The sequence below is a fragment of the Trachurus trachurus genome, assembly GCF_905171665.1.
Source record: "Trachurus trachurus genome assembly, chromosome: 7".
In the NCBI taxonomy this organism is placed as follows: Eukaryota; Metazoa; Chordata; class Actinopteri; order Carangiformes; family Carangidae; genus Trachurus; species Trachurus trachurus.
The window spans coordinates 2,052,092-2,073,204 of record NC_139901.1 but is presented as its reverse complement, the minus strand read 5'-3'; the positions used below and the strand labels follow the sequence as shown (position 1 = coordinate 2,073,204).

The 21,113-nt window shown below is 41.9% G+C and overlaps 1 protein-coding gene across 1 annotated transcript in view; it reads left to right on the top strand.

Moving 5' to 3' along the window:
- The window catches only part of plxna3 (plexin A3), a 168,128-nt gene that overhangs the window by 90,601 nt on the left and 56,414 nt on the right, over window positions 1-21,113 (top strand). Inside the window, exon 7 of the mRNA XM_083975993.1 lies at window positions 18,031-18,171. Within this exon, the coding sequence (XP_083832119.1) occupies window positions 18,031-18,171 (141 nt within the window). The remainder of the gene's footprint in view (window positions 1-18,030; window positions 18,172-21,113) is intronic.

Genomic DNA, 21,113 nt, shown 5'->3' with positions numbered 1-21,113 from the left:
TAGTAAAACAGTGTGTGGTCTGAATAAAAAGCGAGGGAGTCTGCCATCCTTCCTCTCTTGCTCTTTTATAGCTCATCTACAGGTTATTCTTTGTGAGTCTGTGTGCATGCCCATGTGTGTGTGTGTGTGTGCGTGTGTGTGTGTGTGTGGTGAGCCAGTGAGCTGCTGCCACACCCAGTCTAAATCTGAACATGGTTGGACTTCTGGAAAACAACACACTCCTACACACTGTACAGTCTCTGACTACTTAAATCTGTGTGCGCGTGTGCGTGCATGTGTGTGCGTGTGCGTGCGTGTGCGTGCGTGCGTGTGACAACTGTTGTCACACCTACTGAAGCGAGTAGTTATTGTAATGAAGCAGTTTAAGTGATGAGCTGATTTTAATAATTGATTATTTAAGGATTATCATCACAGCGAAAGTCAACAAAGAAGTTTGACACTCAGTTATCACTCTCTCTCTCAGGTTGATTAATGCTCCACTTTTATTCATATTCTACTTTTATTAACACTCTAATTTAATTTACACTCTTTTATTCACACTTATTTTTATTCAAACTGTATTTTAAAAATGTTCATAGAAACTGAACTTCACATCCACATGAATCTTTGACCAGCAGCTGAAACACCTGTCACATCTTCTCACTGCACTATGAGTAAAGATTTTACACAGGAGAGAGGAGAGGAAATAAGGAGATATAAAAGGAGAGGACAGAAGGGGGGAAGAGAGAAGGAGGGGGGAGGAAAGGGGAGAGAAGAGGAAACATGGATAGGTGGAAAGAGAGAAGAGGATACATTCTCCCAAGGAGGAGAAGGGAGGAGGAAACAGGGAGAGGAGGAGAAAGGACAGACAAGGACAGACGACAGGAAAGGAGAGAAAAAGGGAGAAGGAGAAACAAAGAAGTGGAAAGGAAAGAGGAAGAATTGAGAGGGAGAGAGATGATACAAGCAGAGGAAGGAAGCAGAGAAGAGAGGAAAGGCTGCAGTGAAGGAAGGAGAAGAAGAAAAAGGGAACAAGACAATAATGGTGAAGGAAAAAAGGATGAAGGAGAGGAGAAAGATGAAGGCAAGGATGAAGGACTGAAGCAGAGATGGGGGGAAGAAGAGGAGAAGATGACAGGATAATCGAAGGAAAGGATGGTGTTCAAGGAGGAAAAAATGGAAGAGAGATCAGAGGGAGACGGGAAGAGAGGGAGAGAGAGTGGAAAGAAAGGGGGAGGAGAAGAGGAGGTAGAAAGGAGAAGGGAGGGAAAGAGAGGGGGAGAAAAATCTCGAGAAAGTGTTGGAGGCAGCAGAGCTGAGCTTAATCCACCGAGCACCTGAAACTGGGTCACATTAACAGAAAATACAGAGAGGAGAGGAGGAGGAGGGGGGAGGAGGAGGGGAGAGAGGGAGGGAGAGGAGGGAGAGGAGTGTTTTTCTTCTCAGAGATTTGAGCAGTGAAGCAAAATACTGTATAAAACTGAGTGTGTGTTGTCAGAGTGTGACAGCAGTTTAACACCAGTAGGGGGAGAGGAGAGGAGAGGAGAGGAGAGGAGAGGAGAGGAGAGGAGAGGAGAGGAGAGGAGAGGAGAGGAGAGGAGAGGAGAGGAGAGGAGAGGAGAGGAGAGGAGAGGAAAGGAGAGGAGAGGGGAGAGGAGAGGAGAGGAGAGGAGAGGAGAGGAGAGGAGAGGAGAGGAGAGGAGAGGAGAGGAGAGGGGAGGGGAGGGGAGGGGAGAGGAGAGGAGAGGAGAGGAGAGGAGAGGAGAGGAGAGGGAAATGGAGAGGAGAGGAGAGGAGAGGGAAATGGAGAAGAGAGGATGTATACATTTGTGTGTACACTTTAAGAGAATATAAAAATGTGTGACCAGTTAAAGTCAGACTGGGACCAGTTTACTGAACAACAGCAGCTCTGTGTGTGTGTGTGTGTGTGTGTGTGTGCGTGTGTGTGTCTGTGTGTGTGTCTCAGTGTGTGTGTCAGAAAGCTCTTTGTTTCTGTCATTGTGGCCTATTGAAAAGTGTTTCCTGTTCCCAGGAGTTCACCAGGCAGACACAAAGACGCTGTGTGTGTGTGTGTGTGTGTGTGTGTGTGTGAGGGACAGAGAGATGGTGATAAGGTCCAGTGTTCCCAGTAGAAAGACCCTCAGCATTTACTGTTTCCATCTCAGTAACACACAATTATTACAAAATACAGCATCACAGTGGAAGTTGTAGTAGTAGTTCCAGTATGACAGAGTACTCCCTGTAGTACTCCCTGTAGTTCCAGTATGACAGAGTACTCCCTGTAGTTCCTATAGAGACTCGGATGCAGTACAAGTACACTGCAGCATCACTGACTGTGTGGTGATGCAGCTCTGTCCTGTAATTAACGTCTCCACCAGCGTCACAGTCAGTTTGATGTTTTTCACTGAAACACTCCGACCCACTTAAGAGACGCTCTGTGTGTGTGTGTGTGTGTGTGTGTGTGTGTGTGTGTGTGTGTGTGTGTGTGTGTGTGTGTGTGTGTGTGTGTGTGTGTGTGTGTGTGTGTGTGTGTGTGTGTGTGTGTGTGTGTGTTATTGCCTCGTGTTTCATCACATACTGAAATGAGTGACAATTATTTCCTACAGAAATTATCTTTCTGCCCCCACCCCCACCAGCAACCCCCTCCCCCCCCCACCCCCACCTACTATCTCTGACCTGGATCTGTATTAACGACCTCGGTATCTAGTGTCAGATCCAAAGACTGATCATCAATTAAAAGAACAATCGTTTAAAAGAAAGAAATAATTGAACAGCAACTCTGAGCTTTAGTATATATAGCCCCCCCCCCCCCCCCCCCCCCCCCTCTCTCTCTCTCTGTATAATTAGAAGCAGCAGTGAAGACTATGAAACAATCAGTGAATCAGAGAGAAGTTAATGAACTTTTGTGCACACAGTCTTTATTACAGAGCTGTGTGTGTGTGTGAGCTGACGGTTGACGTGGATCTGCAGAGCTGGTGTGAAAGTGTCCGTCAGCCTGAAGCACAAGGGACCAACATGGACACAGAGAGATGAGACAGACACATACAGCTTCATTCTGTTGGTCAAAGAAAAGCCCCTCCTGTCTCTCCTCAAGGGTTTTTACCTTAAATGGGTTTTTTCTGTCTTGTGAGAGGATCCACACAGTCAGACTCACACACATGTTTTAAAGGAAAAATGTAGATTTTTATATTTTTGTCCTTTTTTTAAAGGGATATTTCAACATTTTGGCAAATTCGCCCATTGCCATAATCCCTATAGTCTTAGGGGTATAGGTTCGTTACCTTTAATTGTCGGTGCAAGCTATTTTTAGATCGGCGGGGCAGAGATGCGAGCTGCTCAGCTAACGCAATGGAGGCATATGGTATTTCCGGCTTTCCCTCATCAAACTCATGAAATACACAATCCAACAACTCCAAAACGCTCTGGTGGACAAGTTGTGACCTGCACATTCACCACGCTATGAGATAATAATGGAACGTTACCAGACGGAGTTGTTTTTAGAGGTAAATGTGTAGCCGCAACTGCATAACAGACATGGCTGTTCGTAATATTACATAATTATACGTTATTATCTCATAGCGTGGTGAATGTGCAGGTCACAACTTGTCCACCAGAGTGTTTTGGAGTTGTTGGATTGTGTATTTAGTTTGATGTGGTAAACGTGGAAATACTGTGCGCTTCCATTGCGTCAGCTGAGCAGCTCACGTCTCTGCCCTGCCAATCTCAAAACATCTTGCACCGCCAATTAAAGATAATGAACCTACTGCTAAGACTATAGGGATTATGGGAATAGGCGAATTTGCCAAAATGTTGAAAAATCCCTTTTAATAAGGAACCCTGTCTCACTTATAAGTCGAAAAAAAGTGTACCAATGGAGTATTACAGCTTGTCCTAATACAAGAACTTCATGTCCAGTCCGACCGATGTTCCAATGGTTAACACTTATTTTTAGAAAATAAAAGGTTTTAGTTGAGTTGTGAAAAATAGAGGATCGGCCAAAAACATGGTTTCACACTAAAACCATAGAAAGACACACACATACACATTACACACACACGGGGTCAGGCTGTGTGGACAGCAGCAAACACTGTGTCCATGTGAACAAGCAGACGATTACTGCTGAGCAAATACAGAGACTCAGCTGGCTCAGACCACACACACATGCACGCACACCCACACACACACACACACACACACACACACACACACACACACACACACACACACACACACACACACACACACACACACACACACACACACACACACACACACACAGAGTGATAGATGTATGGGCAGATACACAGCAGCAGGTGGAGAGTAACAAAACTGGCAGCTCAGAGATTTGTGTGTGTGTGTGTGTGTGTGTGTGTGTGTGTAGTGGAATTACAGCCAGTGCAGTGAGCAGCCTCCCAGCAGCTCACACTGTAACTATCAGCTGTTGGAGCAGTGGGAAACATTAACATGCGTTCCTCCAGGTTAAATGGAAACTGAGCTGAGGATGGTTGTGTGTGTTACAGCGTCTCCTCTACATGTCACACACCAGTGTTTTATTATAGACACTCACTGGGTGTTTTATGTGATGTTTAGGTTCCAGTGACTCATATTCCTGTTGTTTCCCTTTAAAGCCTCTGAGGCTTTAAAGGGATAGTTCGACATTTGGGCAAATTGGCCCATTGCCATAATCCCTATAGTTTTAGCAGTAGGTTCATTACCTTTAATTGTCGGTGCAAGCTATTTTTAGAACGGTGGAGCAGAGCCGCGAGCTGCTCAGAGCTACGCTACGGAGGCTAATGGGATTTCTTGGTTTCCCTCATCAAACTCATCAAATACACAATCCAACAACTCCAAAACGCTCTGGTGGACAAGTTGTGACCTGCACATTCACCACGCTATGAGATAATAACACAACGTTACCAGACAGAGTTGTTTTAGAGGTAAATACAGAGACTGCCTGCTGAAAAACTGTCCCTGAAGGCAACACGCATCAGCGGTTTTGCATGAATTTACCTCTAAAACGGCTCCGTCTCGTATTGCTCCGTTATTATCTCATAGTGTGGTGAATGTGCAGGTCACAACTTGTCCACCAGAGCGTTGTGGAGTTGTTGGATTGTGTATTTGATGAGTTTAACGACGGAAACCAAGAAATCCCATTAGCCTCCGTAGCGTAGCTCTGAGCAGCTCACGGCTCTGCTCCACCGTTCTAAAAACAGCTTGCACCGACAATTAAAAGTAACGAACCTACTGCTATGACTATAGGGATTATGGCAATGGGCCAATTTGCCAAAATGTCGAACTATCCCTTTAAAACACACCACCACCCTAACCCTCTGTCACATACAGCAGTAGTAGTGCTGTGAATGATGCTAGCGTTAGCAGTATCACCCTCTCAGCTGAGTGGATACCTCATGTTGAAGATATTTACTGCTGACGGCTGCTCTGCTCTTCGTCTCTCTGTGTCTTGCTCAACAACAATAACGCAAACTGCCAAAGTACACACACACACACACACACATTCTTCCTTCATCATTTAACACACCACTGTAGTGTAGTCGTCTGAGGGCTGTTTTGCAGCATGAGATTGTGTTTGTGTCCACTTGTTGACGTCTCAGCGTTTTGTCTGTTGTTTTAAAGATGATAAAAAAGTGTTAAATGATTTATATTACAGTACAATAGTGCAGTGCTGCTGCAGCGGCCATACTAGGGTTAGAGGCATAAATCTGTTTGTTTTCAGTGGGGCTTTTTGGGTAAATAAAGAAAAGGCTTTGGACAGGAGACAGACTCAACACAGCTAGATCAACAGATTTCCTGTGGTAGCTCTGACCTGGATTTATTGACAAAGAAATAAGCTCTTAACACGGCATGGATTTATTAGAAATAAATCAGCAGATTTCCACTGAAAGTTCTGACTTGAATTTATTGATTTACAAAAAAAAAACGAAGAAGAAAAGATTATGCAGAAGAAATGCTAAATAGAGTTAAATCAGCAGATTTCCAATGGTAGATCTGACATGGATTTATTAACAAATAAATAAAATAAACTGTTTAACACAGAGGGGATTTATGAGAAACAAATCAGCAGATTTCCACTGGAAGTTTTCTTTTTTTTCTTTTGCTGAATACAGAACACAAGTTCCAAACAGACCAGATGGATGAGAGTTAAAATAGCAGAGTTTCAATGGAAGTTCAGACTTGAATGTATTGACTAAGAAAATGCAAAGGATAGCTTTACAGTAACGGACTTAAATCAGTAGATTTAAAGTGGGAGCTCTGACATGAATATCTTGACAAAGTAGTAGTCATATCAGTAGGTTTGTTACCTTTATTTGTCGGTGCAAGCTATTTTTAGAATGGCGGAGCAGTTCCAACAACTCCAAAACGCTCTGGTGGACAAGTTGTGACCTGCACATTCACCACGCTATGAGATAATAACAGAACGTTATCAGACAGAGTTGTTTTAGAGGTAAATACAGAGTCTGCTTGCCGAAAAACTGCCCCCGACGGGAACGCACATCAGCGGTTTTGCATGAATTTACCTCAACAACTCTGTCTAGTAACGTTCCGTTATTATCTCATAGCGTGATGAATGTGCAGGTCACAACTTGTCCACCAGAGCGTTTTGGAGTTGTTGGATTGTGTATTTGATGAGTTTGATGAGGGAAACGAATCCCATGAGCCTCTGTAGCTTAGCTCTGAGCAGCTCAGCGGTTCTTGCACCGAAAATTAAAGGTAACGAACCTACTGCTATGACTATAGCAATTATGGCAATGGCCAATTTGCTATCTTAAACTATCCCTTTAAGTTTTGTAGCATTAGAAGCAGCATCAACTCAGTGTTTGTCATCTGAAGTGAGAAATTCAAGCAAAAAGTTTCTTGATTTCACTTCCTGTTTCTGTTTTGGTCTAGCCTTCCTTCTCTCCCATGCACCTCCTCCCCCTTTTCTTTCCCCCTATACCTCTTTTTTCCCCTTTTGCATCATCCCTCTCTCTCTCCTAGCTAAAAGCTGCCCTACATATTGAAGGATAGATATCGTTGCATCACCACAGGCTACACACACAAAAAAAATTACACACAACATGCAGCGCACACTTTCACAAAGATGCCTTCATACCACACACAGACACGCGCGCTCACACACACACACACACACACACACACATACAGAGAGGTGGATTAATTATTATTCGGTTGCCAAGGAGATGATGGAAGAACGAGCAAATCTGTCAGCTCCCCAAAGAGACTGAAGGCTCTTCACACTTCATCCTCTCTCTCCGTTTATCTCTATCTTGTTCTACCACTCAGACCGAGGGGGTAGGGCTTAATGGCTACATATTATCTGTTATATCATATGTTATTGTTACCATGGTGATGATGAAGGAGGGACCCTTTTAGGGCCCTCATGGTTTTATTCTTCTCAACTCCTGATGTAATATTTTATGGGTTATGACAATGAATCGATTAGTTCATGAGTCAATCAATAGTAAATAAGTCACAACAAGGTGGATTTAGTCTAAATGTTTCAAGTGAAATAAGCAAAGTTGGGATGTTTTTGATTAATCACAACAGTTAGTGTGTTACAGAAGTTTATGTGCCGATCAGACTGAAATCAGTATTTTCAGTAGAAGTCAGGGTTAGGGGTTTTCAGACCAATACATCAACAGATTTCTGGCGGACATTTGGATTTTGATTCTTTGCAAAGTAAATGAAATTCACTGCAATGCACGTCCAAGTTAAATTAGTTAGATTAGTTAAATTAGCAGAATTGTATATATTCAGATTTTATTGGTGGACCTTGTGTTTGCTTTGTTTTTTGAGGGTAGTTTTTGTGACAACTCAAGTCAATAAGTTTTCATAAAGAAGAATAATCAGGGAATAAGCAGATTATCAAAGGAAGTTCCAACTGGGATTTCTTCAGAGGTGGGTAGAGTAGCCAAAAATTGTACTCAAGTAAGAGTATAGTTACTTTAGAATAATATTACTCAAGTAAAAGTAAGAAGTAGCCATTCAAATATTTACTTGAGTAAGAGTAGAAAGTACTTGGTGAAAAAGCTACTCAAGTACTGAGTAACTGCTGATAAACAAAAATATTTTGTAATATTTTACAAAGTAACATAAATTAAGACAAATTCAGCCACAATAACTTACATATGAACTGTCTGAGACTAATGCCAGAACCAGGTATTTAAACCCAGAGTGGGTGGTCCTATGATTGGTTTCTAGTGAAACCAAAGTCACATGACCACACCCCCGAGACTCGAGTCACATGACCACACCCCGAAACTGGAGGGGTGGTCATGTGACTAGGAGTCACATGTCTCCAGGTGTGTATGGGGTTTAAACTTCCTGGGGAGGAAGAAGAATAAGATGACCTGGATGACTGAGAACCTTCACCAAAGACGGTTTATATTGAATATCTTTGCCTTGACGGACATTATCCACGACATACCAGGGCTGACGTCATCCTAATCATTTAGTAGCCGCAGTTTCTCAAATTTGAGGCGGAGTGGCCGTCCTGTTTACCACAGAGATTTTGTGTGCGGTCATGTGACTGCCTGGCTCTGTCTGATTGGTTACACGGAGGCAAACGTCGCAAGTGGCTACATCTGATGGGTGAAAGGCAGTCATGTGACAGAGGCTCGGAAGTATCTCATTAAAACAAAACAATTTTCACATTAGATCGATAAGAAAAAGTAGCGAGTAGCGACCGGAATGAAGCTCAATGTAACGGAGTAAAAGTACCGCTTCTTCTGAAGAAATATACTCAAGTAAAAGTAACAAGTAGGCTGCATTGAAACTACTCTTAGAAGTACAATTTATCCAAAAAGGTACTCAAGTAAATGTAACGGAGTAAATGTAGCGTGTTACTACCCACCTCTGGATTTCTTTATTTCTTTCTCATTAACAAGAACCAGATCAAAAGACCTGCTATCGAGTCAAATCACAAGATCTTAAATGCTGCTCTTGTCTTGGTTGGATGTTCTGCTCCAAACAGAGGAGACTGAGTGGAGTTGAGTCAGCCGAGGTCCTGACGTTCTGGATTCTTCTCTGACTTGTATCATCACATGTATCTGAGGATCTCAACATGCTCAGACCAGCCTGGCCAATGGAATACAAGACCTACCTGAGCTTAGTGTGAGGGTCAGAGGTCACACTGTAGAAATTCTAGAGATGGATGTACACGACTCCAGATCATAGTGTAGCCTACAGAACAACTCTTCAATCACATCATCAACACTCTTTTTATTTGATGAAGTGATATCATTTGTGTGTGTGCTGTGTGTTGCTTTCATCTCAGTCACCTCCCCCTGTCACTTTTAGTTAGTGTGTGTGCGTGTGTGCGTGTGTGTGTGTGTGCATGTCTTAGGGGTTAAAACCATCCGTTGATGCTCCCAGTATTGTCTGGAGTGTGTGTGTTTTGGGGGGATGGGGAGGAACTAATAAGCTTAACTGCCTCCCCCCCGCCTGTTTCACCCTTCACTGCCCTTCCTCCTCCTCCTCTTCCTCCCTCAGGGTCTAATGGCTGACTGAACAATGTTTAGTGTCTGTCCGAAGGAGCTAAATGGATAGGATGGCCATCTATCAGACACACACACACACACACACACACACACACACACACACACACACACACACACACACACACACACACACACACACACACACACACACACACACACACACACACACACACACACACACACACAGCCTCTCTTCTCTTTGTCTGATCCCTGGTCAGAGAAGGGGAGGTGACATGTTTATTTTTTGTCCCAGTTTGTGTGTAATATCTTATTTCTCTGTTACTCAGATGCAGTCGTCATGACAACGAGAGGTACAAAGATATATATCTATGATAACCAGGTTATATGACCAGCTGTATGAGGCAGAGGAAACACACTGGTGACCTGCTGGTGGTGCTAATCAACCAGACTTCATTAAAAACATATATTAGGAGCATTTTCTTTCCTGTTGATCTGTTGATTTCAGCAACTCAGGTTAGATTTTTTTTTCTTTTGGCTTTAATAAAATAGCATCCATACTGATTAGCTGATTTCTGAAAGGACTCCTGCATTTAGTTTTCCTTTTTTGTATGGAGCAAGAGAAAGACAACCACAAAGAAAATACACTATAAAAAGACTGGTGGTGTGAACTATGAGGCTTACTGGCTCTTTTTATAGACAAAGAAAACAAGCTCCATTTATTAAAGCTGCGACCTGCATCCTACAGGCCCTCGCCCTGCAGCACCATGTTTAAACCAGACCATGAAGATGTCATGTCAATCAAACCATGGCTGTCACTCAGAGGTTACGGTAGGCAGTGCACGACACATTAGCATGCAGATCTCCTCTGTGTGGGACATGTTTTTACTGTAACAGACTGGACTATAATATGATGGTGAACTTCTTTTTTCACAGTAAAACTTGCTGCACTATAACTCACTTTTCACATACAGTACAGTAGTGGAGCCGGGACACGTACGGGCTGCAAGTTCAGAGGAAAATCCCAACTCATCCCTGAAAAACATGCACAAGATTTCTGTTTTTGTGCTGTACAAGTGCTACGTGCTAAATGCACAGGTTTTTTGTTTTGCAACATGCATTTATGGAGGGAGAGGAGGAGGAGAGGAAGAGGAGATGATGAGAGATGACAGGGTGAAGGAAGAGAGGATGAGGGAGGGAGGGAAGGATGAACTGGGAAGAAAAAAGAAGAAGGAAGGAAAAGGGGATTAAATGGATGTGGGGAGGGAGGGAGGAGGGTGAAAGAAAGGGAAGGAGAGATGTGCTACAGTAAATGCACAGGTGTTTTGTTTTGCAACATGCATTTAGCCTACAGTGAGCAATAAACATTTATTTCTACAGCTTAATGTGCTGAGCATTGTGTTTTCTATTTTTCTATGTAGTGTTTAGTGACTGCTCAGTAGTGTTTTTACTGTAATTTTGATTGACGGGGCACGATTTGACAACATAGTTCAGTTTTGAGCACAAATTGAACTGTTTTGATGTGAAAGTTTGGTTTTGCAAGAAGAGTCTGAGGTTTTGTGAATGTAGCTTGAAAATTGGGGTTTGTGTTCACAGTTTATAGAAAAGGAGGGAAGGTTTCAAAAAATGTGTCTTAGCAATCGAGAAAAACTGTAAATCAGAAGATTTTAATAGAGGTTCTGACCTAAATTTTCTGCTAAAGGAAAAACCAACCACCAGACGGACAAAAGACGTCGGAAAGTTAAATAGGCAAACTTGAAATAAAAGCTGACTTTGTTGTTGTTTTCTTGTTTGGTTGTTGTATTTGTGGTAAATAAAGACGCTAAGCTTCTTAGAGAAGTAATGAGTCAGCTGTACTGAGAGATGAATCAGCAGTTTGGGTTTTTTGATAAATAGAGAAAATAAGCAGATTTACAACAGACAGAATGAGCAGATTTCCAATGGAAGGCCTGATATGACTTGATTGAGTTCAGTTCAGTATTTCACCAAATCAACACAGTCTCAGTCAGATTCAGTAAAACGCTGTAGGTGCTGCTGGACCTGCAGCGGCTCCCAGATGCTTCATACAGTTCGATTAAGTTCTGGCTTCAGCCCCACACACTCAATAACTCTGTTGTCAGGGCTCTTCACTATCAAAGGGAAACTTAAAGAAAACATCATTTTCAAATTTGTCCATATTATTGTGAGCACAGTGTGGGAGTCTGCAGGAGAGAGGCAGCTGGATGAAACCTGAGTGTAGCATGCTAACAGACAGGCTTTGTATGTGTGTGTGTGTGTGTGTGTGTGTGTGTGTGTGTGTGTGTGTGTGTGTGTGTGTGTGTGTGTGTGTGTGTGTGTGTGTGTGTGTGTGTGTGAGTGTGTGTGTGTGTGTGTGTGTGCCCGCTGTAGTGAAAGTGCAGGCCAGTGTTGAGTTTCAGGAGTTCCATGCTGCTGTAATGTGTTGTGAATGGAAGCGAGAGGCAGACAGATTGAATGAGAGCTGAATGAGCCTGTTAACAGACACTAATGTATCTGACAGACTGTGTTTAGAAAAAAGCCAAATTCAAGATCTTTGCCAAAAAAAATATCAAAGCTTTGGGTGTAAAAGGTGTAAGTCAAGTTTTTGATTTAAATCAGACCAACAGATTCCTGTTAAAAGTTCTGTATTTGCTCTTTTTGACAATGAGAATGAGCCGGTGCATATTCTCATTTGTCCAGGTCATAGTATTTCAAAGGAGGTTAAATCGAAAGCAACTGGACTTATTTGGACTGGACTTATAATGACAAATAACTAAGTCCAGTTGCTTTCGATTTAACCTCCTTTGAAAAGACAATGAGAATGAGAACAAAAACGCACATCTCTAGTGGAAGTTGTGCATTAGTTTATATTTTTGTGTTAAACCTGCAGATTTTCAATACATGTTCAGCAATATTTATCTTTGGGTACAAAGACAATATGGAAAAATACAAACACTGATTTTCTATCACCATTATTTTCTTGCACTCAGACCAGAGGCTCTGTCAAGGAAATGAGCCTCATAGAGAAAGAACATGCTCAGCTGTCCATATACTTTGGGCCATTGAATGTATTTGAATGAGAGGCAGTGGACGTTAATCAGTGTGTTTCAGTCTGTTAATAGTCAGTGACAGCTAGTGGAGCTGCAGTTAACAGAGTAATAATAGTACTTAGCAGCTGTGTGTGTGTGTGTAATCAGATCCATTACCAGAGTCATTGGTCATATAGCTGGTATGGCTGTGTGTGTGTAAGGCTGATAATACCCATCTTGAACACACACACACACACACACATACACACAGAGTCAGTATTATCAGTAATAGAGTTGGTTTATCTCAGATGAACTAACGGCTTTACTCTTCTCTCTCTCTCTCTCTCTCTCTCTCTCTCTCAACATTGGACTGGGCCACACATTTAATAGTTATTTTAAACGTGCACACACACACACACACACACACACACACACGGTCACACTCGGAGGTATTGCATTACAGTGGAATTTCAGGCAGCTGGATGCAGGCCTCTTTGTGTGTGTGTGTGTGTGTGTGTGTGTGTGTGTGTGTGTGTGTGTGTGTGTGTGTGTGTGTGTGTGTGTGTGTGTGTGTGTGTGTGTGTGTGTGTGTGTGTGTGTGTGTGTGTGTGTGTGTGTGAGAGTGTGATCTCAGGTTTCCACCAATAGTTGCTGAGCATAATAAACAGTGAAAATGAAAAGGTGTGATTTGTGAAATGTATAAACTGCTGCACAACTTTTGTTTGTAAGTGACTCTGACACAAACTGAAACCAGACGCCGACTGTCTTCACACAGTGAAATATGACGTGTGTGTGTTATTGTGTTAAATCAGCTTATTATTTCCACTGGAAGTTCTGACTTTGGATTGTTAGTAGAAACAAAATAAGCTCTGCACAGGCCACAGACGTTTAAATCAGCAGATTTGCCACCGAAGAAATAGTTTTTAGTACGACTGAATGCTAAATTGGCAGGTTTATAGACGTTCTGACTGAGATTGTTGAAGGAAACGATATCACCTCTGCAGACGAGAAACGTATGAAAGTTAAAGCTCTAGATTTCCAATGGTCCTGACATGGATATTTGTTTATTCTCTATGGGAGAATGACATTGAATCAGATACTAAACAAACACAACTGTAGGGAAAAGTTTAACTGTGTGGAAAAGACAGAAACTTTTGATTCCACTTTTCTCTCCCTGGAACCAGCTGAAGAACTTCAGCATCAGTGTGTGTGTGTGTGTGTGTGTGTGTGTGGTGACAGACACACACCCTCTGTCTGATCAAACCTGCATGTTTCATTAACTGACGGGATCGTGTGACAATAACAAATCGAATTCTCCACCTGTTCTTCAGCACAAAACAGTCACTGAAGCGGATCAGCTGTGGTCCATCTGCACACTGATCCGCCAACCCATAATATAATAAATATATAATAATTAATAACAATACAAATGGATTCAATTAAATGATCTAAAAAAAAGAAAGAAATCTAATCAAATGAACTACCGTTATTACATGACACAAATGGATCATCAGCATAGAGTCAAACAAAAACAGACGACATGTGATTTTAGGCTTTTCAAGGCAGAAAACATAAACATACATTCAAATGAAGTCAACATAAAGTAACATTATGGAGAAATAAATAAATGAAATAAATTGAAAAGGATGAATATATTTGAGGAAGCTACACCCCCAGCTGTCCCACTGTCGAATGGAAAGAAATGTAGGCACAAGCTGACCATGATGAGACTACAAAGGAACAAACAGTTCCTGTCAGACCCCCCCCCCCCCCCCCCCCCCCCCCCCCCCCCCCCCCCCTTCCTTTCTGATCAGTAACCTCTGACCCTGATTGATCCTGATACAGCTGCTGATGTCGTTCTGATCAGACATCCTGTGCCTTTTATCGACCGTTCATCTGATCTTACTGTTCACCTCTGATGGCCCCCGATCATTAATCAATAGGTCAGCTGATTCTTCCATCAGTGTCACATTAAAGGTTTCATTGATTTATCAAACTGTATTTTTTACGTAGAGACTTATTATCATTACTCATTGCTTTTTGAGTTGAGACAAATTTGTTTTTGTAAAACATCCAAGTCAGAGCGTCCATGAGAAATGTAGTTATAAAGTCTTCCTTCTGTGCACAGCTTATTTTCTGATTCTTTAACGAATACCTAAATTAGAACTTTTTTTTGTCTTTCTTTCATGTTTTTAATATTTATTTATTCTCTTAAAAGACAAATCTAATTGCAATCTGCCATTAGAACCTTTTTGATTTTTTCATGTATCTGTATAAGGGTAACCCCACTCACAACCTCCATTAGAATATTGCTGCTTTAACTCTTTCCAACCGGTTCATATTTATGTGTTGATGTGTCTGGTAGGTTTTATTTTTTACTGCGTTGCGCTGAAATATGATTAAAATTGTGCTGATTAGTGAAAATCATTTTACTGGAGTGAAGCGAGAACTCTGGTTGGAAACTGAGCCAGACAAGAGTGAGATTGTAGCAGGGAGAGGTTAAAGGTCACATGTCAGAGAGAGAGAGAGTATGTGTGTGTGTGTGTGTGTGTGTGTGTGTGTGTGTGTGTGTGTGTGTGTGTGTGTGTGTGTGTGTGTGTGTGTGTGTGTGTGTGTGTGTGTGTGTGTGTGTGTGTGTGCGTCCTCAGGCTTTGTGTGGAACAAAGCAGGCGCTGACAGTTTGAAAACCAGCCGGAGGGTCAGAGGTCAGAGGTCAGAGGCGACTTCCTCCATCACACTCGGCTCCTGTCTGTTCTGATGATACGTCACCGCTGCTCACACTCACTGCCACATCTGTCCAGGTGTGCTGGAGACATCTCGCTGCAGCTGGCTGTGTGCATGCAGTCAGTGCAGACAAGTATCCCACAATGCATTTCATATCAACCGGCAGGGCCGTTGTATAGGGGAGAAAGGTGATGATAATTCTAGGGGCCCAGCGCCCAGTGGGGCCCATAAAAAACCCCAGTAGTCTAATCTTTGTATGACTGATTTATTCTGTGTAAGACCCCGACTGATACTCATAGTACACTGTAAAAACTCAACATCTTTCCAAGAATATTTGTCTTATTTCTTGTCCAAATGTCTCATTTCTAGTCAAAACTACTCTCTTTCCACTTAAAATAAGACTCATTACCTAACAATTAACTTGTTTTTAGATAATTTTCACTTAAATTCACAATAAATAGAAAAATCTGCCAGTGAAAGTAGGTTTTTTGTGCTTGTAATAAGGAAGAAAAACTTGCTCCACTATCAGATTTTTTCTACTTATTCCAAGTGAAAATATGCTTGAATGAAGTAAAAAGTGTCTAAAAACAAGCTACTTTTAATATGATGTGTCTTATTTTAAGTAGAATGAGATTTGTTTTGACTAGAAATGACATTTTGACTAGAAATAAGACAAATATTCTTGCTAAGATACTTGAGTTTTTGCAGTGTAATGCTGCATTAGCATCAAAACAAAGAAGGCTAAATAAAAAACGATAATACATACGTAGTCTAAGAAAAAAAAAGGAAAAGTTAGGGGGAGGGGCCCACTTTAGTATTCTTTAAGGGGGCCCAGAATTCCTAGCAACGGCCCTGTCAACCGGTGTTGTCCTCATATGTTGAGTGTCTCCTGCAGCAGGCGTGTGCACACTGCATCAACATCACAGAGCTGGGCGATGTCATATTACTAATACTAATCTATAGATACACTATTGAACACAGAGACAGTGCAAACTGTATATGTACTGTATGTATCATATACTATTTGTGATATTGGTTCATCTGTGGAGTGCCTCTTGCTGTCAAGAAAGAAAGAAAGAAAAATAAGGAGACATGAAAGAAAAAACTGGAAGATAAAATTGAAAGGAAGAAGAGAAAGGAGGAGGGAGGAGAAAGAAAAACAAATAAAAAGGAAGAGAGCTGAGTGAGGGACGGAGGAGGAGTGTGTGTAGTTCTGAGTTCTCTCGGTGTGTTAATTAGCTGTCTGCTCGTTAAGCAGCCGAGCTTAATTAGAGCTGACGAACAACTTGCACACACGCGCACACACTCGCTCACATACACACACACACACACACACACTCACACACACACACATACAGGCACCAGGTCTGACTCACAACAGTTACACAATCCTGTTTCACGGAGGTACACACACTTATACACACACACACACACACACACACACACAGAGTGTTGAGGCAGCAGGTCTGACTCACAACAGTTACACAATCCTGTTTCATGGAGACACTCACACTCACACACACACACACACACACATACACACACACACAGACAGCCACAGCAGAGTGAGGGAGGAGATGTTAAAGTAGGACACTGCAGCAGACACCAAACGCAACAACACACAACTTGCTGACAAATCTGTGTTGTAAAAAACGTATTTACAGTTGTAATCCATACGTTTCTGTATGTGGAAAACAAACTGGTTCGATGGGAAACCAGATGAATCCTCCCAAACACCAAACACCAAACCCTGAGAGCAGAATGTGTCAGCTTTCATTTGCTGCAGTGTGTTTTTTTTTTTTCTTCTCAGCAGTAAAGAAGAAAAAAAAAAAGCAAAATTGCCAATTTTTTTGAATGGGGACTCTTCCACCCAGACCTTTGATGCAGCGGGGCTAGCAGTTTCCAGCAGCCTTCGGTTCAGCGCTAAGCTAGGTCTGGACCTGTCTAATCCCTGGACACACAGAGCTTTCTCTGAGGAAATTCAATATAGACATCTGAGAGGCTTTCAGTCCGTTTCTCAATGACAAGCCCTTAAACATGTCAGCTTCTAATTGTAGTTTCAAAGGCGCAGAAAAGCCACAAGACTTCATTCAGTAGTCGCTTTATGGCTGATGGTTTCACCACTCATTTACACACACACAGACACACACACACGTTGACAAACAGAAAGATTGAAAGTCTCTCTTTATTTCTTTCTTGCATCCTTCCCTCTTCGTTTTTTTTCCTCCTTCCTTCATCTCTGCTCCCTCCCTCCTGTCTGTCATCTCTCTCTCTCATCCCTGTCCCCCCTCCCTCCCTCCCTCCCTCCCTCCCTCATCCTTCTCTTCCTCTGTGGTGTTTTTCTGGGTCAGACACGGGGAGGGAGGCGGGAGGTTTGGGGAGATTTGTGGGGGGGGAGAGAATCTTATTTTAGTCGCTCCACATTTTCAAACAGACTGTTAGTATCCTCATCAGCTCTTCGCCATATTTAACATCACACGCTCACAGATATACACACATCATCATCACCATCATCATCACCGGTGTCGTTCTTCTTCCAGTCTGATCTAACCCAGTTCCTCCGTCCCACGTCTGCAAAATGGCGTTTGTCTTCATGCTGATTAAGAAATGTTCTTCTGACGCTTTTGGGCAGATTTTCATCCAGATGTTGATGGATGATCCCTGATGATGTGTGTGATGTACATATAACTGGTGTTGCTGCTCTGTCACTGAGGTAGAAGACCTCAACACTTTTTGGGGGAGAAACGCCGGATAAACAGGAAATAATTCATCATCACACAGAGTAATAAACAGTGTGTTTTTTCCCACCTGTGTGTGTGTTTCAGATCCGTGTAGATGGGTTGACGCCACCGGCCCAGAATGCTTTGCTGTACGAGACGGTGACGGTGGTGGAAGGGAAGCCGATCCTGAGAGACATGGTGTTCAGCCCGGACCATCAGTACATCTACCTGCTGAGTGACAGACAGGTAAACACACACACACACACACACACACACACACACACACACACACACACACACACACACACACACACACACACACAGTCTTATATTCTGTCGTTAAACTTTCAAATCTGAATATTAGATTTAATATTTGTATTTCATTTATTTATATTTTCAATTCATTTCTTTTTGATTCAGAACATCTGTGTGAACAGAAATACATCAGACCTCTCAACAAATAAAACACAGAGCAGTTATGTAGGACAAACCCCTACGTATTAAATCGACAGGATTCCAATAGAAGTTCAGACTTGATTTTATTTTAATGAAGAAAATAAATCCTGTATGAAATAACTATGCAAAAAGATGTAAATGAGTTCCACTGGATAATGGATATGGATATTATTTTAGTAAAGAAACTAATTAATCCTCTGTGCAGAGTGAAATCAGGACATTTACAGGAGTAGAAACTTCACACATTTCACACATTTCTAGAGGAAGTTTCTGTTTCAGGCTCCAGAGAAGAGAAAGAAAACAAAGTTTCTGATTCAACCTTTGACTGGATGGGTTTTTTTTTTATATAAAAGGAAATATAAAAAGAGATTTTTTATGTGACAGGCAGAGAGAGTAAATCACTATTTTGAAGGCACTGTAGTAATTTATGAGCGTGTGTGTGTGTGTGTGTGTAGAGGGGGGCGGGGGCAGAGTGTGAATTCTCTTGTTTTAACATCTGCAGACAGGAAGTTGTGAATGTGAATATTGCTCAGCTGGTGCCACCATACACACTGTTTCTGTATGTGTGTGTGTGTGTGTGTGTGTGTGTGTCTGTCCCATGATAAAAACCTCATTGTACCACTGAGAGGAAGCAGAGCTGAGTTCAACAACTGTTAGTTCCTGTGCAGCTGATGACGCACCCACACACTCTCACACACTCACACACACACACACACACACACACACACACACACACACACACACACACACACACACACACACACACACACACACACACACACACACACACACAAACAGAAATATGTCCAGATTCAGATGTATGTGCTGCTGGTTCAGACTGGTCTGATGTCAGTAAACAGCTGTTGGAGCTCAGCTGGTCCTCAGTGCTGCAGGTCTCCAGTGATTCTGCTCCTGCAGGACTAAGTTCCATGAGTCGTTGGTGTGTGTGTGTGTGTGTGTGTGTGTGTGTGTGTGTGTGTGTGTGTGTGTGATCATGTCTCCTGTCCATACGGTGTGTGAACTGCTCACCACGACACTGCAACACACTGAGATCTGACCTCATCAGCAGTGATGCCTCTATGAGTCACAGTGTTGAGCAGCTACAGAGCCACCAGTCACACTGCCAGCTGCATCACCAGCTTCATGTTGGTTGATTGATTGATTGATTGATTGATTGATTGATTGATTGATTGATTGATTGATTGATTGATTGATTGATTGATTGATTGATTGATTGATTGATTGATTGATTGATTGATTGATTGATAGATATAACAACTAGTCATGGGCCGGTATGACATTCTGACGGTATGATAACCGCATGCAAAAATATCACGCTTTCACAGTATTGTGTTTACAGCTCTAAAATATTTTATTTTTTAAATATCTAGGTTTAAAAAAGAAATACAATACAATTTTGGAACAGTATATTTGGAAGATTAGCAAATGTGTATCAAGTTAAAATGTGACCTGATCCAGCAAAATGAGTCACAGTGACCCAAATTTCAAAATTGAGATTTTGGTATCAATGGAAAGAGGAGAAAACAGCTTTAAAATGATACCCTGGTTAAAGTCATACATTGGATTGTTTTCAAGATATGGCCATTTGAATTATGGTCTTCCACTCTCTTTTTCTGATTGAAGACTGTGTTTAAACAACGATTCAGAAGTTATTTCATGTTGAGCTCGTCTTTGAGTTTCCACGTTATCGGCTGATTATCAAAAACAGAACGTTGTGACTTCCGACTCATTTCACCAGAGCGAGTCATGAATAAATAAAAAATAAATAATGAAATTCTTCAAAATTAAATTAAAAATAAATCCCTGAAAGCTGTGTGTGTGGGAAACAGGTACTAGATTGGGTGAATGTCAAAACGCCATCCCACTGTTTTCTGTAGACAATTAAAACCCACTACAGTAGATGTAACGGAACAACGGTAGATGCAGACTGCACCTTGGACTGATCTCTGGTCAGTGTCCCTGTCCAGATAACCTCCTGAGACCCGGCCCATGCATGTATGTCCTCTGTGGTGGACCTTTTGTTCACCTGTATCTTCCTTAAGTATTTGGAGTTACCCTATCAAGCCCTATAGTATTCTGTAGAGGACATCCTGGGCTTTCCAGTGATGTGTCATGTGATGGGTTTGCATGGTGGGAACTTTATTTTTTTTCTCTATCAAGATGGCCGCCATACCAAAACACACATTTCATGGAGAGAGGAGGGGTAACACAAATATTTGTTATCTATTGCTATTTTCACCATGATAATTATATATATTATTGTTTATTAACATGTCAATCACAATATTATTACATCTGAAAACAGTTTCATAATTTCTGTTTTGAAATAACAGTCCTTTTATGAATGTCAACTGTAGTGGACACCAGGACCATTTTAATGTATTTAATGACTGCACATCGTTGTAGGAGAAAGAAGTGAAGCAGAGGGGATTCTAGTAGATAATAGAGAGAGATTCAGATTTGGAGCTGTCAGATGAGGAAAGGGATGGGGATGAGAATCAGCCTATGATAATGGAAAGATGGTGATGAAGAAGGAGAGGAAGAAGATGTAGGAGAATCTGATGAGACAGACTCAGAGCCAGAAAGGGAGCAGGGAAGTCATCATGCACTGTTGGCCAGACCAACTTGTAGGCTATGTTTTGTTTTGTTTTTGTTTCAGGTTGATGTATTTAAATCTGTTAGATTATTGCTGTACTATGTGTCACTATTGT